This window comes from Brassica rapa, chromosome A02 (assembly GCF_000309985.2).
Source record: "Brassica rapa cultivar Chiifu-401-42 chromosome A02, CAAS_Brap_v3.01, whole genome shotgun sequence".
Classification (NCBI taxonomy): domain Eukaryota; kingdom Viridiplantae; phylum Streptophyta; class Magnoliopsida; order Brassicales; family Brassicaceae; genus Brassica; species Brassica rapa.
This window is the reverse complement of record NC_024796.2, coordinates 4,869,558-4,888,638: the sequence shown is the minus strand read 5'-3', so window position 1 is coordinate 4,888,638 and position 19,081 is coordinate 4,869,558. Positions and strand designations below refer to the sequence as shown.

General features: G+C 33.9%; 3 protein-coding genes across 3 annotated transcripts; all 3 read left to right on the top strand.

Moving 5' to 3' along the window:
* Window positions 1-5,176: 5,176 nt before the first annotated feature.
* LOC103851486 (ATPase ARSA1) lies at window positions 5,177-8,218 on the top strand. Its single transcript, XM_009128338.3, has 11 exons — window positions 5,177-5,979; window positions 6,317-6,531; window positions 6,608-6,670; window positions 6,744-6,848; window positions 6,926-7,000; window positions 7,070-7,138; window positions 7,222-7,287; window positions 7,357-7,437; window positions 7,520-7,618; window positions 7,691-7,825; window positions 7,954-8,218. Exons 1-11 carry the CDS (start codon window positions 5,850-5,852, stop codon window positions 8,089-8,091), a joined length of 1,176 nt encoding a protein of 391 aa, XP_009126586.1. The 5' UTR covers window positions 5,177-5,849; the 3' UTR covers window positions 8,092-8,218.
* Window positions 8,219-8,708: 490 nt separating this feature from the next.
* LOC103851485 lies at window positions 8,709-10,892 on the top strand. The gene is made up of 4 exons (XM_009128336.3): window positions 8,709-9,030; window positions 9,158-9,295; window positions 9,577-9,648; window positions 10,051-10,892. The coding sequence occupies exons 1-4, from the start codon at window positions 8,872-8,874 to the stop codon at window positions 10,720-10,722; spliced, it is 1,041 nt and encodes a 346-aa protein (XP_009126584.1). The 5' UTR covers window positions 8,709-8,871; the 3' UTR covers window positions 10,723-10,892.
* Window positions 10,893-11,127: 235 nt separating this feature from the next.
* Window positions 11,128-18,968, top strand: LOC103851484 (P-loop NTPase domain-containing protein LPA1 homolog 1-like). The gene is made up of 7 exons (XM_009128335.3): window positions 11,128-15,640; window positions 16,134-16,441; window positions 16,524-16,605; window positions 16,694-17,077; window positions 17,329-18,045; window positions 18,249-18,365; window positions 18,476-18,968. The coding sequence occupies exons 1-7, from the start codon at window positions 15,461-15,463 to the stop codon at window positions 18,845-18,847; spliced, it is 2,160 nt and encodes a 719-aa protein (XP_009126583.1). The 5' UTR covers window positions 11,128-15,460; the 3' UTR covers window positions 18,848-18,968.
* The last annotated feature ends 113 nt before the right edge of the window (window positions 18,969-19,081 follow it).

Sequence of the window (19,081 nt, the reverse complement as noted above, 5' to 3'; positions counted from 1 at the left end):
AAATCATATTTTTTATGAAGGACGTTCGAGAGAAAATCATATTCAGTGAAACAAAATATCTAATATTGACATATTTTGTATTATAATAAGTTGCTTAATGAGTAAATCTTGAGGAATCTTTTCATTTAGAATACAGGGGATATGATATATATGTTCGCTCTTAAAGAAATTAAGAGAGCAGATATAACTTTATAAAAATTGAAGACTCATGTGAAAAAAAATTATTAAATTTGTTTATACCTTATGTCGAGTACATATGTCATTACAAAAGTGTTTCTTTCAAGAATAATACGATTTTGTATTGCGCATATTGTGCTTTATACAATAAAATGTGTATTTTGTTTAGAAACTATGCATTAGATATCCAAGGCATCGTATTAACATCTAACCAAGACTGGGAAATGTAAATAAATAAAACAATACTAGAAGATATCCAAGGCACCATCAAAAGTCAATCTCCGATACTAAAGTCACCCCAAAAAGACGGTCTCATTTATTTCCATCCTCGGTATCTTGTGACTTTGTCATGTTATTAACTTTGTTCTTTTGATTTTCTAAAAATTCCACGCGCATATTTGTGTATATAAAAGTATATACTTTTTTTTTGGTAAAATAAAAGTATATAGTTATAATCCTACTATATATATATTCGTCTGTGCTTTTGTTTCAAAATCCGAAATAATAAGTTTGAAAATCAGATTGTCTATCCTCTAAAAAACTTATGAAATCAATGCCAAAAGACTATATCTCTGTAGAAATCACATTCAATTCATACTCGGGTTGAACATAAATTATAAAAGAGTAAATTAGCTAAATATACTAACAAATGTAGGATATCATTGAATGGGGGGGAAAATGGTAATGTTGGGGGAAGAAAATTAGAGGGATATAGGGTATGGAGTGCAAATAGAGGAAAAGTGGTGTGTAGGGAGTACAAATTCTCATTATAAAATCCAAACGAAGTCTATATCAAATAACTTAACTGTCGTTTAGATCATTTTGAGTTGAATTTATCAAAAAGATTATGTCAGTATATGAATTTGGCTTATGTAGTTTATATCTCTTTCATATATTTTACTCTGATTTAGTTTTGCTTGCTTGAATATCATCTTTTAAAAGTTCACTTTAGTTTGCTATGGGGTTTACTATTTAGTTTATGTCCAATCCTAATATTCATCATCAAAAGAGGTGAAGACCATTGTAGCTAAGTCTTGTTTTCTTCTTTTAGTAGTTTTGATAAGTTGGAACATCACAATTTGTTACTATAGGTGCATTATCATATATGTATTTTATATTGATTTGATTTGAGATAATCCATACGGTTATTATACTATGAAAAATGGATTTTGGATAGCATGTCAATTTGTCAAAGACCAAAGCCGAAAGTTTCTCATTGGTTTGCGCTGAATGTTCCATCGAATTCTCTTGCTTACACCACCGCCGTTTTCTTTGAACTAAACATCATTTTCTCTTCTTAAAGTACAAGTATTTATATGGTATTATATTATCGAAGATACGTGTTGCCTTTACTCACCCTTTGTTCGTTAATCATTATTCCAAAATTTATGTTTTTATGTAACATTGTCGAAAAAGTTTGAAAATAAAAACGATAAGATTTACAAAATAACAAAACAATGGATATGAATCGAGATGTATCTTATCTATCTTATGCATCTCTGGATTTATGAAACTATATAAATATAATCATTTTAGAAGGTTAGAATACCGAATGTTAGGCATTTTACAGGCCATACTTAGTAGGGTTCTTTAGTGTAATGTAAAGTTTTTGTACACTAATATGCTGTCTAGTCAAATGATGACACGATTTTAGAATTCAAAGATAAAGTTTTGGTCAATAAAGCAAATCTAATACATAACTTTTTTTGATGTAAATGTTAAATTAAAATAAAAAGATGTACAACAAGAAAACTTCCCGAAAAATCAATCTTCCTAGTATTATTCTCGCTCAAGTGCATTAGAGATGGTATGATCGCACCCATCTAATATATAACTTAGAGTTTAAGGATATATTAGTTTTACCATTTTAGTTTACAACTAGATTAAGACCCGCGCCTTGCGCGGGACAAACATTATATATAAAAATTATTTCATATATTATATGTTTCTAACATATTATGAAATAATAAATATATATTGAATAATTAAAAATTCATTAACTATTACTTATATAATTAAATTGGTGCAAACATATAAATAAATTTTATTAATCCAAAAAATATTTTTTCTATTTGATATGGTATATAATTAAATTTAAATGATAGTAACATATATATAGTATATTTTAATATTAATATTTATGAAATAATGTTTTTTGCTCATATATTTTTCTTATCATTTGTATATGTTATAGTAAAAAATTAAAATTACTGATAACAAAATTTTCACTGTAGGATTAATAGGTTAAGTAATTTATAATATTTTTTAAAATTAAGTTGTCAATATATTTTCAAATTTTTTATCAAAAAATTGATCAAAGTAAAATTAAAAATTAAGATATTTATATATTTTTATGGCATAAAGTTTAATTTAAAATGATATATATATATATATATATATATATATATATATATATATATATATATCTTTTATTTTTAATACTTATTAAATGATACTTCAACTTATATGATTTTTTAATCATTTGTATCATGTCATAACAAAAATTTTAAACCATAGACCACAAATATAACATATAAAGAATTTTTAAATGTTTATTATAAGGTTACTATGGTTGTTTAATTTATTTTTATAGTTTAAAATTAAACAAATATAATATAAGATACACTTATTTTTTATCAAATCTTTATTATTCAAAATCATTAATTGTCATATATACTTTAGTCATATTAAGAAATTCCGTGATTTTATTTAAGAAAATAATGAAGCACATTAATAGTGTATTTATGGTTAGTTTAATAAAAAACTTATTATATATTTAGATGGACCAATATATTTCTAAAAATTCTAAGAATCATTCTAGTGATGACATGTGGCTACAAAAAAATGTTATAATGCTTTTCAAATAATATATAGGGGATATCACTAAAATATGTCGAAAATTACTAACACGAATACATTGTCAAAATCATTACTTCTAATTGTCAAAAAGCATTACTCCTATTTATAAGAAAATGTCAATATTAGCGAAAATGGTCAAGATCAACATTTAATTATTAATTGTTTGAACGTGACAGAGAATCCATATTAGCGAAAATGGTCAAGATCAACATTTAATTGTTAACTTAAAAGTGAAGATGACAAGCTCAAGAGCTTGAAAAGTTGAAATGCACTTGGAATCCATAGAACTTGAAGTGAAGATGACAAGATGCAATGCATGAAAAGTTGAAATGCACTTGAAATTCATAGAACTTGAAGTGAAGATAACAAGATGTAATGCATGTTGTCATAATCCATGTTCTTGAGAAAGAAAAAAAGAATGTAAGATGGCCATAAGATGTAAAATGATCATGATCAAGCATATACATGTCAGTATAACAATAATTCATATATAAAATGTAATACAAACTTTTTATTTAAAAATACTTTTTTACAAATGTAACGAATAAAAAATTAACATATATTTTAAATGGCTAAAATATACTGAAACTCAATCATAAGGTATCTTCTCAACCACCGGAAATGAAGAAGAAGATTTGGGATTTTGATTTTTAAAAACAATCCACCATTGATTTCTCAAGAAACCAGAAGTTGGAAATTGGTTGTTAACCCCTTTTCAGTATGTGACAACGGCGGAAAGATGGAGAGGTTAATTGTTTTTAGATTTTACACTAGTTTAAATTAGTTGATTGTTTTTAGATGTTACACTACTTTTTAGTTTTTGATTTTTGAAAAACCACTTTTTATCCAATCAAGATTTTTAAAAATTGATTTCTTAAAAATAAGGGAAACAAAAATTCTTCCTATAGCCAATCAAGATTTTAGCAAAAGAGTTTTCTTATAAACTACAGAAACCAGTTTGTACATACTACATTAACTTTTAAATGAAAAAACAGAATCCATGTTTTTTTAGTTTTTGTACAGGAGCACGTAATTGTTGTTAAATAAAGTAGAGGAGTACGTATATTTATATATATAATCTTAGCTTTTGTTAATATTAATATAGCATGTGTCAACAATGAATACATGAATTTATTTGATTATATTAATTAATGAGCTAAGAGAATAAAGATAAAATTAGAAAAATAGCAATTAAATGTATTAAAAACACAAAGCGACACTTAAAATGAAACAAGATTAAACTCTAAAACAACAGTTAACTAGGTTAAGATACGCGCCTTGCGCGGAATAAATATTACTTATAAATTATTTTTAAGTATTACATATTTTTTAAATATTATGAAATAATAATATATATTGAATAATTAAAAATTTAGTAACTATTACGTATATAATTAAATTGGTACAAATACTTAAATAAATTTTATTTATCCAGACAAACACTTGTTTTCTATTTTATATGTTATAAAATTAAGTTTAAATGATATTAACATAGATATATAGTACATTTTTAATATTGACATCTGTTAAAAAATATTTTATACTCATATTATTTTTGATCGTTTGTATTTCTTTATAACAAAAATTTTAAATCAATGATAACAATAAAAACTTTATGGGATGTTTAATAGTTTTAGTAATTTATAATTTTAAAAACATTCAATACAAAGTTTAAAATCTAAATATTAAGTTGTCAATAATTGTTCAAAATGTTTATCAAAAAATTTCAAATTAAATTCGAAATTAAAATACTTATGTATTTTATATGGTATATAATTTATTTTTAAAAAATATTAATATGCATATATATAATATTTATTAAATGAGACTTCCTACTTATGTAATTTCATAATCATTTATATCTTGTTATAACATAAATTTTAAACCATGGATCACAAAAATTTCAGTGTGAGATTTTTAACAATTTTAGTCATTTATATTCGTTTTTTTAAATTCAAACTATAACATATACGAAAAAATCTAAATTTTTATTATATAGTTAATGTGGTTGTTTAATTTATTTTAAAATGAATTAAAAATTATAGAGAATAGACTGATTTTTATCAAATCTTTATTATTCAAAACCATTAATTGTCATATATACTTTAGCCACATTAGGTAATTCCGTGATTTTTATTTAAGGAAACAATGAAGAACATTTATGATTAATTTATGGTTAGTTTAATAAAAAGCTTATTATATATTTATATGGACCAACATATTTTTCTAAGGATTCTAAGAATGATTGTGGTGATGACATGTGGCTACAAAATATGTTGTAATGCTTCTCTTTTAATATATATAGGATATAAGTATTTAGAACGACTGTGTATCTAAAATCGATTTCACTAAAAAGCATAATAATAAATTTAAATTATTTCATCAACATACATAGTCAAGAAAAAAAGAAAAAAAATATAATTAAGTTCCCTATCTCTAATTTATTCTCCAACTTAATGTATAGTTACTAACAAAAATGTCCTGAGATAAAATAATGTCACATTTGGTCTTTGAACATTATATGTCAACTAATGTGACCACACTAATTACTAGTAACTGGTTTAGTTTTCCAATAATGCCGTTGATGATAAAATCTGGTCCGACCGGCGGGTTCATCCGGGTTTAAAAAAACATTAAACTGGGTTTCTTTTGTCAACAACATTAAAATGGTTTAATTTGCAATTTTCTGAAAAGTGAAGGATCATATCCTAAAAACCTCGCTAAAACCCTCCTTCCTCCAGTCGCCTGCTCCGCCTTTTAACTCTCTCGGCGTCCTCCGGAACAGTCTGCCATTCACCGGTTTCTCTTCTTAAATGGCGGCCTCCCTTCTTCTGAATCGTGTTTCACGCTCTGTTTCTCTCCGTCGGGTCGGACCAGCTCTGAGTTTCAATTCCCTCGATTCCCAAATTCACGGTGGGAGACTCTCCGGAACACTCTTTCCAGGTACCCATATGTTAAAGCAAACATTTTTGAATTCACGTAGTAGAATCCCTCTGGTTTCAGATCTGATTAGGGATAAAGTTTCAGACTTTGATTACTGACTCTGTCCTTCACTTGTTAATTGAGAGACAAATGTTCTATCTATGTGTTAAATTTTCAGACTTTTAGATTCTCTGTGAAGTTTTAAGATGAGAACTTTCTTCTACTGATTAGTGATGGAATCTGTAAATAGATTGCTGTTTGATCACATAGTGAATAGTTAGTTATGTGGCTCACCTTGCTTCAGTTTGATCCGTGGCATTAAGATTTGCTTTCTCCCTTTTGTGCGTGTACTCTGTAGAGAGATCATTGGCTACTCTTGCTGAAGGAGGAGCTTCCCGTTTTGATGAGATGGTATCAGCAAATCAGCGAAAGTATTACCTTCTTGGTGGTAAGGGAGGTGTTGGGAAAACAAGCTGTGCTGCTTCTCTCGCGGTTAAGTTTGCTAGCCATGGTCATCCCACTATCGTGGTCTCAACTGATCCTGCTCACTCCTTGAGTGATTCTTTCTCTCAGGTCTCTCACTCACCTTCTGATTTGGCTCTCAATATCTTTAGTTATAAGCTCATCTCTTCGTTTTTGTGGCATCCAGGACTTGTCGGGAGGAGTGTTAAAGTCTGTTCAAGGTGTTGATTCTCCACTTCTAGCGCTCGAGGTGATTAACATTAACGAACTTACACACACTCCTTGATACATAGCATATGTTACTGAGTTTTTGTTGAAAACAGATAACACCGGAGAGAATGAAGGAAGAGATTAAAAGCCAGGCTGGTGGTGATAAGAGCGTTAAAAACATGATGGATAGCATGGGGCTAGGAATGTTTGCCGGCGAGGTTTGTATTCAAGATCTTCCAGGATTTGTATTCTGTAACTATCTTGAAGATAATGTTTTCTATTTTTTTTTGGTTAGTTAGGAGACTTGAATCTTGAAGATATGCTCAATGCTGCATCACCTGGTATTGACGAAATAGCAGCTATTTCCAAGGCACGTATGTTGTTACCTTCTTAATTTTGAAAAAGATGATCTTTTATAAATAGTGAGATCTATTTACAGGTTCTTCAATTTGTGGAGTCACCAGAATACAGTAGGTTCACACGTATAGTTTTCGATACTGCTCCCACGGTTAGTTTATATATATACATTCTAAGTTTGAAGTACATTCCACGTGGTGGATTCTTCTGTTGATTCATATAGTTTTCTTGCAGGGACATACTCTTCGGCTTCTTTCTCTTCCTGACTTCTATGATTCATCCATTAGCAAAATAACAAAGGTTTGGGCATTCTGTTTTGGTATGTTTTTAGCTTTACTTGTATCTAAATGAATGATTTGATCATTTCAGCTCAAGAAGAAGATCACTGCTGCAGCTTCAGCCTTTACGTCTGTCTTTGGCAAAAAAAAGGAGATACAAGAACAAGGACCTGTAAGTATATAGGTTATTCAGTTTGAACCAATACCTCTTGTTCACCTTTTAGAGCTCTAATGATTCAATTTTGTTTAAACAGTCCAATGAGTTGGACCAACTGAAAGAGAGAATGGAGAAAGTTCGAAATGTTTTCCGTGATGTGGACACTACTGAGTTTGTCATTGTAACCATCCCAACGGTAACACCATTCTCTCTTACTTGTTCATATGATTCATTAAGGTTACTGATACACTTAGCTTTACTCTTTTAGGTGATGGCAATAAACGAGTCTTCGAGGCTACATGCATCTTTAAGAAAAGAGAATGTACCAGTTCAGAGGCTTATTGTTAATCAGCTTCTACCTGATTCCCAATCCGACTGCAAATTTTGCTCAGTGAGACGAAAGGTAACTTTAAGTTAACTCTGTGCAAGCAAAACTTTTGATTTGAATCCAGTATCAGCTTTTGGTAGTTCCAGTAGACATGGCCATTATATATTAACCTTTAATGTTGTATGGTTTGTTGATTTTTACAGGAACAAACGCGTGTGCTCGGACTTATTCAGAAGGATACAGAACTTTCAGGGTTGAAAGTGATCCAGTCCCCATTGCTAGATGCAGAGATAAGAGGGGTGCCAGCACTTAAGTTCATGGGTGATCTCATTTGGAAATAAGATCATCAGTTTTCCGCTTTTATTTCTTTTTTAAAATATGAAATTTCTAGATGATGAGAGGAAAACAAGTTATTAGCTTATAAGCCAAGAAAGTAATGGAAGTTCTTGCAAGTCTTTCTTATGTACACTTCTACATTCTTGAGTTATAAAACGGAAGCGATAGCAAACATGAAAAAAATACAGAACCACTGGGAAGCATTACAACATGAGAAAGATTACATATACAGTTTTGTTGTCGTTTGTACTGGTGGCAGTAGAAGAGTAAAATGCTCATCTTCATCTTGTAAGAAGCATCTGGAGGAGAGGAGAGTCCGATCAAGACTAGAAGATCCGCAGCACATACAGATTCTGTAAGTAGAGTACGCACTGAAGATACAAACTCGAGTGAAATGTATCAGCTTTTGTAGAAAAGCAGCAAAGATTTGCTTAAAAGGTCAAAACGTCTTTAATAAGATAGAAACATCCTCCATGAGTCTAAAAGCTCAAAACTCTTTCTTCTTAACAAGGAGTGAAAGACTCTAACTAAGAGAGAGTATTAAGCTTTTTCTTTTCCGTCTACGAAACAAGAAAATTACCAAATTGACCCTTCTCTTTTTGTTTGCGTTCAACCACACCCAAAATTGGTTTCGTCCTCCTTTCGTCACGAAGAAATCCCCAAATCTCCCAAACCCTAATTTGGATTTCTATCTCTCTCTCCTCTGATGAAACTGAGGAGAAAGTCTTATTAGCTCCTCTCACTTGTGCGAAATCAATAAGCAGGGGGTCTCCTGAGATTCTCCCATGTTGACCTCACCATGCTCTTCTTCGTCTCTCCTCTGCCACCGCCCAGCTCTCTCCATCTCGCGCTCCAAGTTTAGGCTTCCTCGTCGAGTTCTAGTCTCCCCTGCTCTCACCCACGTTTCTCCTCTCACTGCTTCCCCTTCCAAGTCCACCAAGCACGTACGCCTCTTCTCCTTCTTCTTCCTTTTCAATTAATTTACCGGATTGGCTTTGAATTATGATGAAATTTTGGAATCTTAGAGTACAGTAGCACTGTATCAAAACTTGGATGTGATATATTGTGCAGAAATGGAAGATTCAGTGCTTCAGAAATGAGGATTCTGCTCCCGAGAATCCAGAGCCGGAGGAAGTAGTTAAGAAGCCAGATCAAGATGTTCAGCAGCCATGTACTGATCAAAAACCTTGGAACACAACTCTCCAAAAGGTAAGCATCGCCTCAAGTTACTGAACAAGAGAATAGGGTTGCAGCAAAATCTCATCTTTCGCACTAAACTCTTATGTTTCATCATCATCCACTCGATCTTTGTTTACTAGTCTTTCTCAACAAAGGAGTTTGAGATTTCTTATCATTTGGAAACTCTTACGCCTTGGTTTTATTGAAATTTATGGGATAATGCAAATTAAGGCGACTCTGAAAAAGGTCTTGTGTTCATAACATTATTATTATTGGGTTTGAAGTAAACTTTTGTTTCGTTGGGGTTTCAGGCTGCAGATGCAGTTTTGAAGGGCATTGGTACTCGTTGGAAGGTACCATGGACTGCCGAGACCATTGTTCAGGTACCTTAATGCCTCTTTTTTGTTGCCAATTTTGGGTTCACACTTTTACACTAGAGCATTCCTACTAGAACCTTTACTTGATGGAGTTGTATATGAATGAGTGATATTGAGTCTGCGTATGACTTAGAAGTAGCACCTTTTAACGCCGGCTACTATACCTGACTAGAAACTCTGGATAGGACTACATCTTGCCTCTGAGCCTGTATTAGTTGGGTTTAGTTTTTGAAAGTAAACTTTTGAGTTTGAGCTAACAGTACTATAGTTGCCGTGGTGCATGTAGGAGATGAAAAACAATTAGTGATGACAAATGAGTTAAATACCAAAGCTTTCAGTTTCACTCAGATTAATTCCTTAGTTAAACTTGCTATTAACTCTCATGTTCCCCAACTTAAACTTGTTCAGGTAATGCTACTATGGGTAGCCGCCTTCTGGTTCATAGGATCATGGATGATCCCATTCATGGCTCATATATCAGGTTTCCACAAGGACTCTCTCACGTTTAGAGGCCAAGCTTTGTTCAGTCTTATAACCGATGTAACAGAAGGACTAGCCGGGATTGCCATCCTCCATCGTTGCCTCTCCATGTTCCGTCCACTTGCAAGTGATTGGTTCCGCTTTACCCTCAAAGGAAACTGGCAGCTAGACGTCATCATAGGCTGTTTCATGTTCCCTTTCGTTAACCGTCTCTCCCAATTAAACCTGAACCTCTTGCCACTCCCACCAACCTCGAGTCCTGTCTCGCTCTCTAGTGTGGAGCAGTCGATAATGGCAAGAGACCCTGTCGCGATGGCGCTTTATGCGGTTGTGGTATCCGTTTGTGCACCGGTTTGGGAAGAGATAGTGTTCAGAGGGTTCTTGCTGCCGTCTCTGACTAGGTACATGCCGGTTTGGTGTGCGATTCTGGTGAGTTCTGTTGCTTTTGCGTTGGCGCATTTCAATGTGCAGAGGATGTTGCCGTTGGTGTTCCTTGGAGTGGTTTTGGGATTGATATTCGCGAGGTCAAGGAACTTGTTACCTTCGATGCTGTTGCATAGCTTGTGGAATGGCTTTGTCTTCATGGAATTGATGCGGTGATGAGGAGGATGACTATATCTCTTTATGTAGGGTGTCTGTGTCTTTTACCCCTTATTCTTGTAATCGATTCATGTTATGATTCTTAGATATTTCATTAAATGGACAGTTCAACTGTAAAAAAAAAGAAAAAAATTGTTAAAAGGAAAGCGAAATGAGCAGATGATCAAAGACATAGAAGAGAGTTTAACACTTCTAAATAAAACTTTAAAATGACCGTTCTGAAACAATACTAATTTACACAACTTCAGAAAGTTAAATAATCAAGAGAACTGGTTATACTTTGATTTGGTCTTTTCAACCTTCTCTTTCAAGCGTTAGAAACGATTCGACTAAGTTTCCATCCCGATGGATATGGACAAAAGAGGATATGAAAACGACATTCACATACGATATATATAAGGAAGATGTGAGTAAAAAAAAGGAAAAACAAGAGTGCATATCTTTAGGTTAGTCTTATCACTTTCTCAAGTTAAGGTGGTGAAATGAATTATCCGGCCCTTGAGAGTTGAGATCAATTAAGGCCAACTAATTGTTCTTCAGTCTATAATTCCATTACTAATAGTCTAATTAATTCTAACAAAAATCCATCACTATTTTTTTTCTTAAATATATATATTCCCAACTATTATTAAGAGCAAGCGTATTGAAAGTTTATAACTGGAGTTCACACAGTTTTCAAAAAAAAAATATTAAAATAAATAAAAGAAGTGAACCTGTCTCCTGCGAGGTCACTGCACTGAACCCGGATCATCACTGTAGCGCGGGTCCCACGGTATGTGGCGGCCCGTGATTATTCCGATTAATTAATTTTTTTTTTTAAACAAAAATCAAACAGAAAAAAAAAAATACTTTGTGAACCTCTTCCATGTAGTTCACTGATGCAGATGCCCTAAGAGTCGGTATATTTTCATATTTTCTATTTATAAAATCCGAAGAGTAGTATTTTAGAAGAAAAAAAATACACTGAAATGAAGAAGTTTACTTTCGGCTACTTATCTTTATTTTTTTGTTGAACGAATATATTTATTTATTGCATATTTTCCCCTGATCAAACCTCTTCGCTCTACCTAAAAATATAGCTTAGAGGGTATCGAACCATCGACCTCCTCGGGATCGCTGGGAATGTCTGTCTAGTCAACAGAAGCCATCGCCGTCAAATCAGACACATTAATTTGGTCAGCATGTATTTCAGGCCAGGGTCAAACCTCCGATTCGTGTGTATAATTGGATATGGTAGGTGTTATATTATTATTTGGTTGCTTAGCTAAATCTATTCCCACTCACATCACATGCAAATATATATTGCAAATCAAATATATATATATATATATATTTATTTATTTATTAAGATTATGGTACTTTCTTCTCATACATAAAAGTTAAACTGCTTCGCTGCTTATCAGTTGTACGTAAATCACACCGAAAATATTGAATAAGTTAAGTTTACAGACAAGGTAAGATCTAGCTCATAATTTGTTAGAGAGTACAAACACATGATTCAATTCTAGACCTACTAGTCTTTTTATATTTTAAAATACACTACAATAATTAAAATAAAGAACTAAAATATATTTTTCTGATGTTGTAAATGGCTGCGTCCAATCTTTCAGAGTCTCTCGTCGCAGTAATCTTTCATAGTAACAATTTTTTTTACATATTTTATTACTATTAAAACGTGGACTGTACGTTACCATTCGGACTCACGATCAACCGAGAGACATTGGATTGGACGCTTTGGTTTTCTACAAGATGTGATAGCCTCTTTGGCACTAGAGTATTGAAACATACAACTTTGTATAAATATAATAGTATACATTAGAAAGAACAAGTAAAGGAGGAAAAAATCAACGGAGAAAAAAAAACGATCGTTGAAGTTAGTCATAGTGGAAAGAAAAGATCAAGATAGAGTCCACAAAGCAGCTAGTGTTTGTAGTTTATATATAGTAACTCTTATTTGAATCATTCTACATGACTATCTATAAAATATAGACTTACACGTGCACTGAATATTTTCATCTGTTAACTTTATTACATCTGAACAGCCATGTTCTTTTAGAAGACTATGCGTCAGATTGCGGCCAAATTTATAACTGTTTTCTTGTTCACGCAACGGGAGAGTAACACCGGCAGCAACGGTGCTTTTGCCTATCAAAAATAATCGCAGAGATCATTCTAACTGCTGCTATTTTTACAGTGTCACAGACCGGAAAAATTTACCAAAGTAATCGCAGCGTCAGCTTAATTAATTTTCCACCAATTTGTGTTTATTTTGATTTTCAGTTTTTGATCCCTTGACGCAAACGTAGCGTCCTCTAAAAGCACAGGGCTAACCTTTAATCTCATGATTACTGTAACAATCAAGAATAATCTTAGTTGGCCCTTCCCATTCGTAAATGAATGCTGAGAACAACAAATCCAAACCGACATGTTGTATACTTGTATTCAAAGTGATTGGAACTCAATTACTACCTAACGCTTTAAAAGATCTTTTGCAAGAAATTGAATAGCAAATCATATTTATGTTCCAACATGCAAAAGATAAAGCATTTCTCCTTGTTATTGAACCTGTAACTTAGTGGTGGGTCTCCACGAAGACCCGTTATATATAGGCCAATGGCCATAAAGACTAACCAATTGCTATTGGTTGAATGATGAATCCCATTGGTTTAACTTATGTTCCAGGAAAAAAGATGTTCAAGAAGTTAGAAATTATTTTCCTATATGAACTTCAGTACATAAAATTCGCAACAACAATAATTGTATAGACTTTTTGTGGGAATATAGGTTCCTTTTCCGCATAAAATGAAACCAATGAAGCTATTTAATTATTTTTAAAAAAATTCAAAAAGCTTTTTAGCAATGCAAATATATTATGGAGATGAATATTGAATTATTTCAGAAGAGCATTATGAGGAGCATAAAGCATGAATTATGTGATTTATAGAACGAAAGTACAATCTATACTAAAATACGGTGAAATTACCATCGCATACTTTATCAAAAGTGGTATTAGGCAATACAACAAATCATAGGTACCGAATTCAGATTCCTCCAACCTATACAATGTTTGAGACGAATATATTAAACCCTGGTCTGCAGGAAACTATGGAGCTCCGTTACAAAGGAAAGAAAAAGAACAAATAAGAAAATAGTTGACAGGGTCCAGTGATGGCTGTTAGTAACACCTTCATGGATGTAACGTCTGTACTCTGACCCGATATGGGCCCATTCTTCCTGTCCTTTTCACACAGTCAGCTGCTTTACCTTTGTTCTCACGTGATAATTACAATGTTACCCCTGCTTGATCATCGTTTCTGGCTCCACATGTTGGCCTTTGAATGCGATCAAGAAGGCCCATTAAAATTTCCGGTTGGTTTTCCTAAAACCACCCTTTGATAGTGCTGCAACGCGTTGGTTGAACACGTGATTTATGACGGAGATGAGGGTGACTGTCGTCATTTCAGGGAAGGAATGATTGTCCCAGGAAGACTTACCGTTAAGTTTTTCATTAGATGAAAGATACATGTGACTGAATATTCAGTTAAGTTCGTTTTGGTTTTGGAAATCAAATGGTTTTGGACAATGAATTGAAAGCAAACATAGGTGAAAATATAAATTTAATTATAGGATGAGTTTCTTTGGGTAGTCTTACAATTTCGTTTACAAAATCAATAATTTTGTACAGTACAAATTTGTTTTAAGTTACAATAAAAACAGAAAACGATTTCTGGTTACTTATCAATTTTGTGTTTATTTACGTATATATTTGTGTGTGGTCATCCTACTATGGTTAGGTAGTGTTTCAGTATTTTCTGGATCTTAGAATGAAGAAAAATATCCTTAAGAAACCCACCATTTTGATAATGCTTTTGATATTTTGCCAAAAAAAGGTTTTGCAGAAATTGGGTCATACATATGATCCGTTCATTTCAAACAAAATAAGTAATATAAATTTTGTCAAAACAGATTATTCACCTTTGTAAGTTGGAACACGAAAATCTTGATTTGAATTTTTCTTTTACAGGAAAACTGAGACCATAGATTCTAAAACCTATAGTAAAACTACTAGTAGTATACTAGTTTTTTTTTGTCTATTTGCTTCAACATATTACTACATTTACTACTGAAAATTGGATCCTAATTAAATGTTGACAAAGACCGGATCAAACGAGGTCGGCTGAAGACTTGGTTATAGAAAATTTTAAAATAAATGTTCTAACCATAGAGAAACCAAAAATGACAAATTTAAAATCAAAAGATTTACCTAACACGTGTTGACTTGGTATGTGAATTCTGAAGTAGGGATCTAACTTAAAATTAAACTGAACTTGAATTGTAATAAAAAGTAGGAACCCGATGCGGATTGGAGATCTAGTTGGGTGCAATTTGATTAAAACAAAGTTAATAATAACATTTGTAAGGAAAATATATAGATACGGTCCGAGCTAGAAAAGAACCAAACAACAAGCCAAGTAAGAAAACATTCTTTAAATCCTCTGTAATGAAAAACACAGAGAGAGAGGAAGGTGGATCCTTTAAAGAGAGACTCGTGGAGGCTGTACTGGAACGAAGCTGACACAAAATGGCCCCAACATCTTCTTCTGCTTCTCCGCCTTATAACGTCGATATATTCATCACGATCTCCGCTTCTTAACCCTTTAAGTAAAAGGATTCGCATTCCTGCAGGCTGCATGTTATCGGTTTATCATCAGTTGTAGTCTGGTTTTGTTGTGGAAACATGGCGGAGACGACGAAGGTGATGTACATAGTGGTGGTCGACGACAATGATGTTGATACGACGACGGCGATTGTGGAAGAAGACGGAACCGGGAATTGGAAAGATTCGTTCCGGTATACGCGTCCGGTTTTGCAGAGTACTCTTCAGCTAATGGGTTGCAAAGCCCGTCACGCCTTCAAGGTCTTCTCTCTCTTTCTCTTACAGATTCTTTTTTTTTTTTTTTAATTTGTTTCCTACAAAACATCGCTTTCCTCGGATTCTGATTCTGTTTTTGTCGTGTAATGGTTTGAGATTTAATTTCATATAAATTGCATTCTGTTATAAACTTATAGTGATGTGTCTAGATTCAGACAAAGATCAAAGCATGTTTTTTTTTTGTCTTAATTTCGTAGTTTGGCATTACTAATGTCTATTCTTTCATTGATGTTAATGCACTCACAGCTCCAGAATTATTATTATTTTACCAAACTTGTGTCATGTAGTCTAATTGTATTCTCTTGTTGCACTCATTAGTGTGTGTGTGTGTGTGTGCTCAAAGTCTTTTTCATGACTCTCTTTGATACCTTGTAAAGGTACCCTTTTGTGTTTTGTCTAAAAGTAAAATACTAAAGTTTCAAGCTTTATGGTGTTTGTAATCTCAAGTTCTGTTTTTTTTTTTGTTGCTTGTGGTCAGATTAGCCGGAGGGTTTTTGAGTTAATAAGAAGTGAAGGCACCCTAATACTTTCTCCCACGCACGGGAAAGAATCTGTATTTGACAAGACGTGTGATGCTGCTTCAGCTTGTGCTGGTGTAGAAAAGGTTAGCTTTTCGTCTACTACCGATGATGTTGACAAGAGTAAAAGTAAGCCCTTTGAGATGCATAAAAGGCGCACAACCGTTGTTGTTCCACGAGAAATATTCGTTAACGTTGTCTGTCACGCTCTCGCTGAATATAAGTACGTCGGCCATGACCAAAGAGCAGACTTGATCCTGGCCTGCAAGTAACTCTTCTTACCTTTAACTCAAGAAACATACATATATGTGGTGGAAAATCATCTAAATAGTTCCTATCGTTTCCTGCAGGATTCGAGAAAGAAAAGAATCTGTGACTGTTCTACTATGCGGCACTAGTGGCTGTGGCAAATCTACACTCTCCGCACTTCTGGTATTCTTAATTACAACCACTGATGAGCTTTAAATAAACATAAGAAGCTTTGCTCTTTTACTTACAGTGTTGCATTTTGTGTTTACAGGGCAGCAGGCTGGGGATTACAACAGTAGTCTCGACCGACTCAATCCGTCACATGATGAGGAGTTTCGTTGATGAGAAGCAAGATCCTTTGCTGTGGGCTTCAACTTACCACGCGGGAGAGTGCCTTGACCCTGTGGCAGTCGCAGAATCAAAAGCCAAAAGAAGAAGAGCCAAAAAAAATTATGGAAAATCAACAGTTGAGGATGACAAACCAACCACCACTACCACTGTTGCAGCTTTGTTAAGTCACAAGCAGATGGCTGTAGAAGGATTCAAAGCTCAAAGTGAGATGGTGATTGAGAATCTCGATAGGCTCATTACAGCTTGGGAAGAAAGGAAAGAGTCTGTGGTTGTTGAAGGTGTCCATCTAAGCCTTAACTTTGTGGTAAGCCCCACTCTTTAGATGTTGTGAACAAACACGAATCAAAAATTGAAGAAAACAAAGACAAATATCCGTTTAGAGTTTGTATATTATTATGTTAATGAATCACTTTACAATCACTTAGACCTTTATTTATATCAGCCCCGACGAATGTTGGGCTTTTACTGGTGCACTGAGATTTAAGACATTTCAAGATGTAACACTAGACACATTTCTATTTTGAGAGTTTAGTTATAACCATCTTCCTCATGCAGATGGGACTGATGAAGAAGCATCCGTCGATTGTTCCTTTCATGGTTTACATCTCGAACGAGGAGAAACACTTGGAACGGTTTGCAGTCAGAGCCAAGTACATGACCCTAGACCCAGAGAAAAACAAGTACGTCAAATACATACGCAACATCAGAACAATACAGGACTACCTCTGTAAACGAGCTGACAAACATCTCGTCCCCAAGATAAACAACACCAACGTCGACAAAAGTGTGGCTGCCATCCACGCCACGGTCTTCTCCTGCTTACGTAGGCGTGAAGCAGGAGAGCAGCTCTATGATGCCACCACGAATACCGTCTCTGTGATCGACGACGAGTACAGGAACCAGTGTACAGCTAACTCGTTGAGTTCCAAAGGAATGTTTCAGCTGATTCAAAGACAAGGCTCTTCTAGGCATCTAATGGCTCTTCTCAACACCGATGGAACTTTCTCAAGGACTTGGCCTCTTGGTGGTAAGGTTGATGAGACGATGGAGGGGAATGGAATGGTGCATCCGGTTTATGGATACTTGCAGAAAGCTGAACCGGTGAATCTTCAGTTTGGTTTGTTTGGGATTAGTGCTTGGCCTAGTGATGGAGCCACGAGCCGTGCTGGGAGTGTAGATTATGATTCTAGAGCTGACTTGGGGGAAAATGGAAGTAGGCATTACTCTTCTTGCTGCAGTTCTCCTAGGATGTCTGAAGGAACTTCCAAAGAGGTACATGAAAAGCTCTATAAATTAATATTGTAATATAAATAAATTATTAATTTTAATGAGACTATATATTTACCAAGGATTTTCTAAAAAAAATATTATTTTATTATTTTATCGGTTTGTTTTATATTTTGATAAAATTTATTAATTTATAGAAGTTCTATTTTGTTTTTCTTGTATCTTATATGTTAATCTTCTTCCTTCAGCTTAAGGAGGAGCAGTCCGTGCATGGTAGCGATGAAGAAGGTGAGGACGATCCTCCTGATGAGCATGATACAGATTTTAGCGATGACGACGATGATAACAAGCAAGACCATGAAGAGGTACAACCGTAAAAGTATTTTCATATGGTCTTTTTGTTTCATAAATTAAAAGAGTGCTTTGACCAAAAAAAAAAAAAAAATTAAAAGAGTGTTGGGGTGGTTTTCTAAAGGTGGGATCAGTTGATGAGGAATCTACAAAGTCAGATGAGGAGTACGATGATCTTGCTATGGAAGACAAAAGTTACTGGACGGATAACGAGGAAGAGTCACGAGATACGGTGGCGGTAATGTCTGAGAAAAAACACAAGCTGATGACGAAAGATGACAAATATGTACAGAACTTAGACCTTTTTCTTCGTACAGCTGCGAACAAGCAGCTGGTGGAGCCGCTTGAGCTATGTGCATCGCTGTTCACGTGTGAGAATGGGAACACAAGACGCTTGTCGGGTAAAGAGAAGATGAAGAAGCGTTCTCTTAGCATCTCGGCTCTTGGAAAACGCGGGTCGGGTTTGGGAGATACGATTGTTTTGGGTGCCCCATGATCCTTTGCAAGTAAATTCCTGAGTTCTGTGTAGTCTGTAGTTTAAGTTTTGTGTGTGTGTGTATAGTTTTAACGTGTCTCAAACTTTGGGTTGTCTAAATACGCTTTTTCTTATTCTTGTCACTTAAAGAGTTTAGATTCTAACTTTTGACAGTTTATGCAGACGACAGTGCAGAATTAAGACACGGTCGGAAATAGTGGTCCAGAAATAAACACATTTGAGGGTAGTTAGTGT

Bases quoted from the DNA above. Each gene is read 5' to 3' on its own strand.
- LOC103851484 (XM_009128335.3), top strand. From the start codon at position 15,461: ATGGCGGAGACGACGAAGGTGATGTACATAGTGGTGGTCGACGACAAT. The intron at 15,641-16,133 runs GTCTTCTCTCTC...GCTTGTGGTCAG, and splicing joins AAGCCCGTCACGCCTTCAAG to ATTAGCCGGAGGGTTTTTGA. The intron at 16,442-16,523 runs GTAACTCTTCTT...CGTTTCCTGCAG, and splicing joins GACTTGATCCTGGCCTGCAA to GATTCGAGAAAGAAAAGAAT.
- LOC103851486 (XM_009128338.3), top strand. From the start codon at position 5,850: ATGGCGGCCTCCCTTCTTCTGAATCGTGTTTCACGCTCTGTTTCTCTC. The intron at 5,980-6,316 runs GTACCCATATGT...TGTACTCTGTAG, and splicing joins CTCCGGAACACTCTTTCCAG to AGAGATCATTGGCTACTCTT. The intron at 6,849-6,925 runs GTTTGTATTCAA...TTTTTTGGTTAG, and splicing joins TAGGAATGTTTGCCGGCGAG to TTAGGAGACTTGAATCTTGA.
- LOC103851485 (XM_009128336.3), top strand. From the start codon at position 8,872: ATGTTGACCTCACCATGCTCTTCTTCGTCTCTCCTCTGCCACCGCCCA. The intron at 9,296-9,576 runs GTAAGCATCGCC...TTGGGGTTTCAG, and splicing joins GGAACACAACTCTCCAAAAG to GCTGCAGATGCAGTTTTGAA. The intron at 9,649-10,050 runs GTACCTTAATGC...AAACTTGTTCAG, and splicing joins CTGCCGAGACCATTGTTCAG to GTAATGCTACTATGGGTAGC.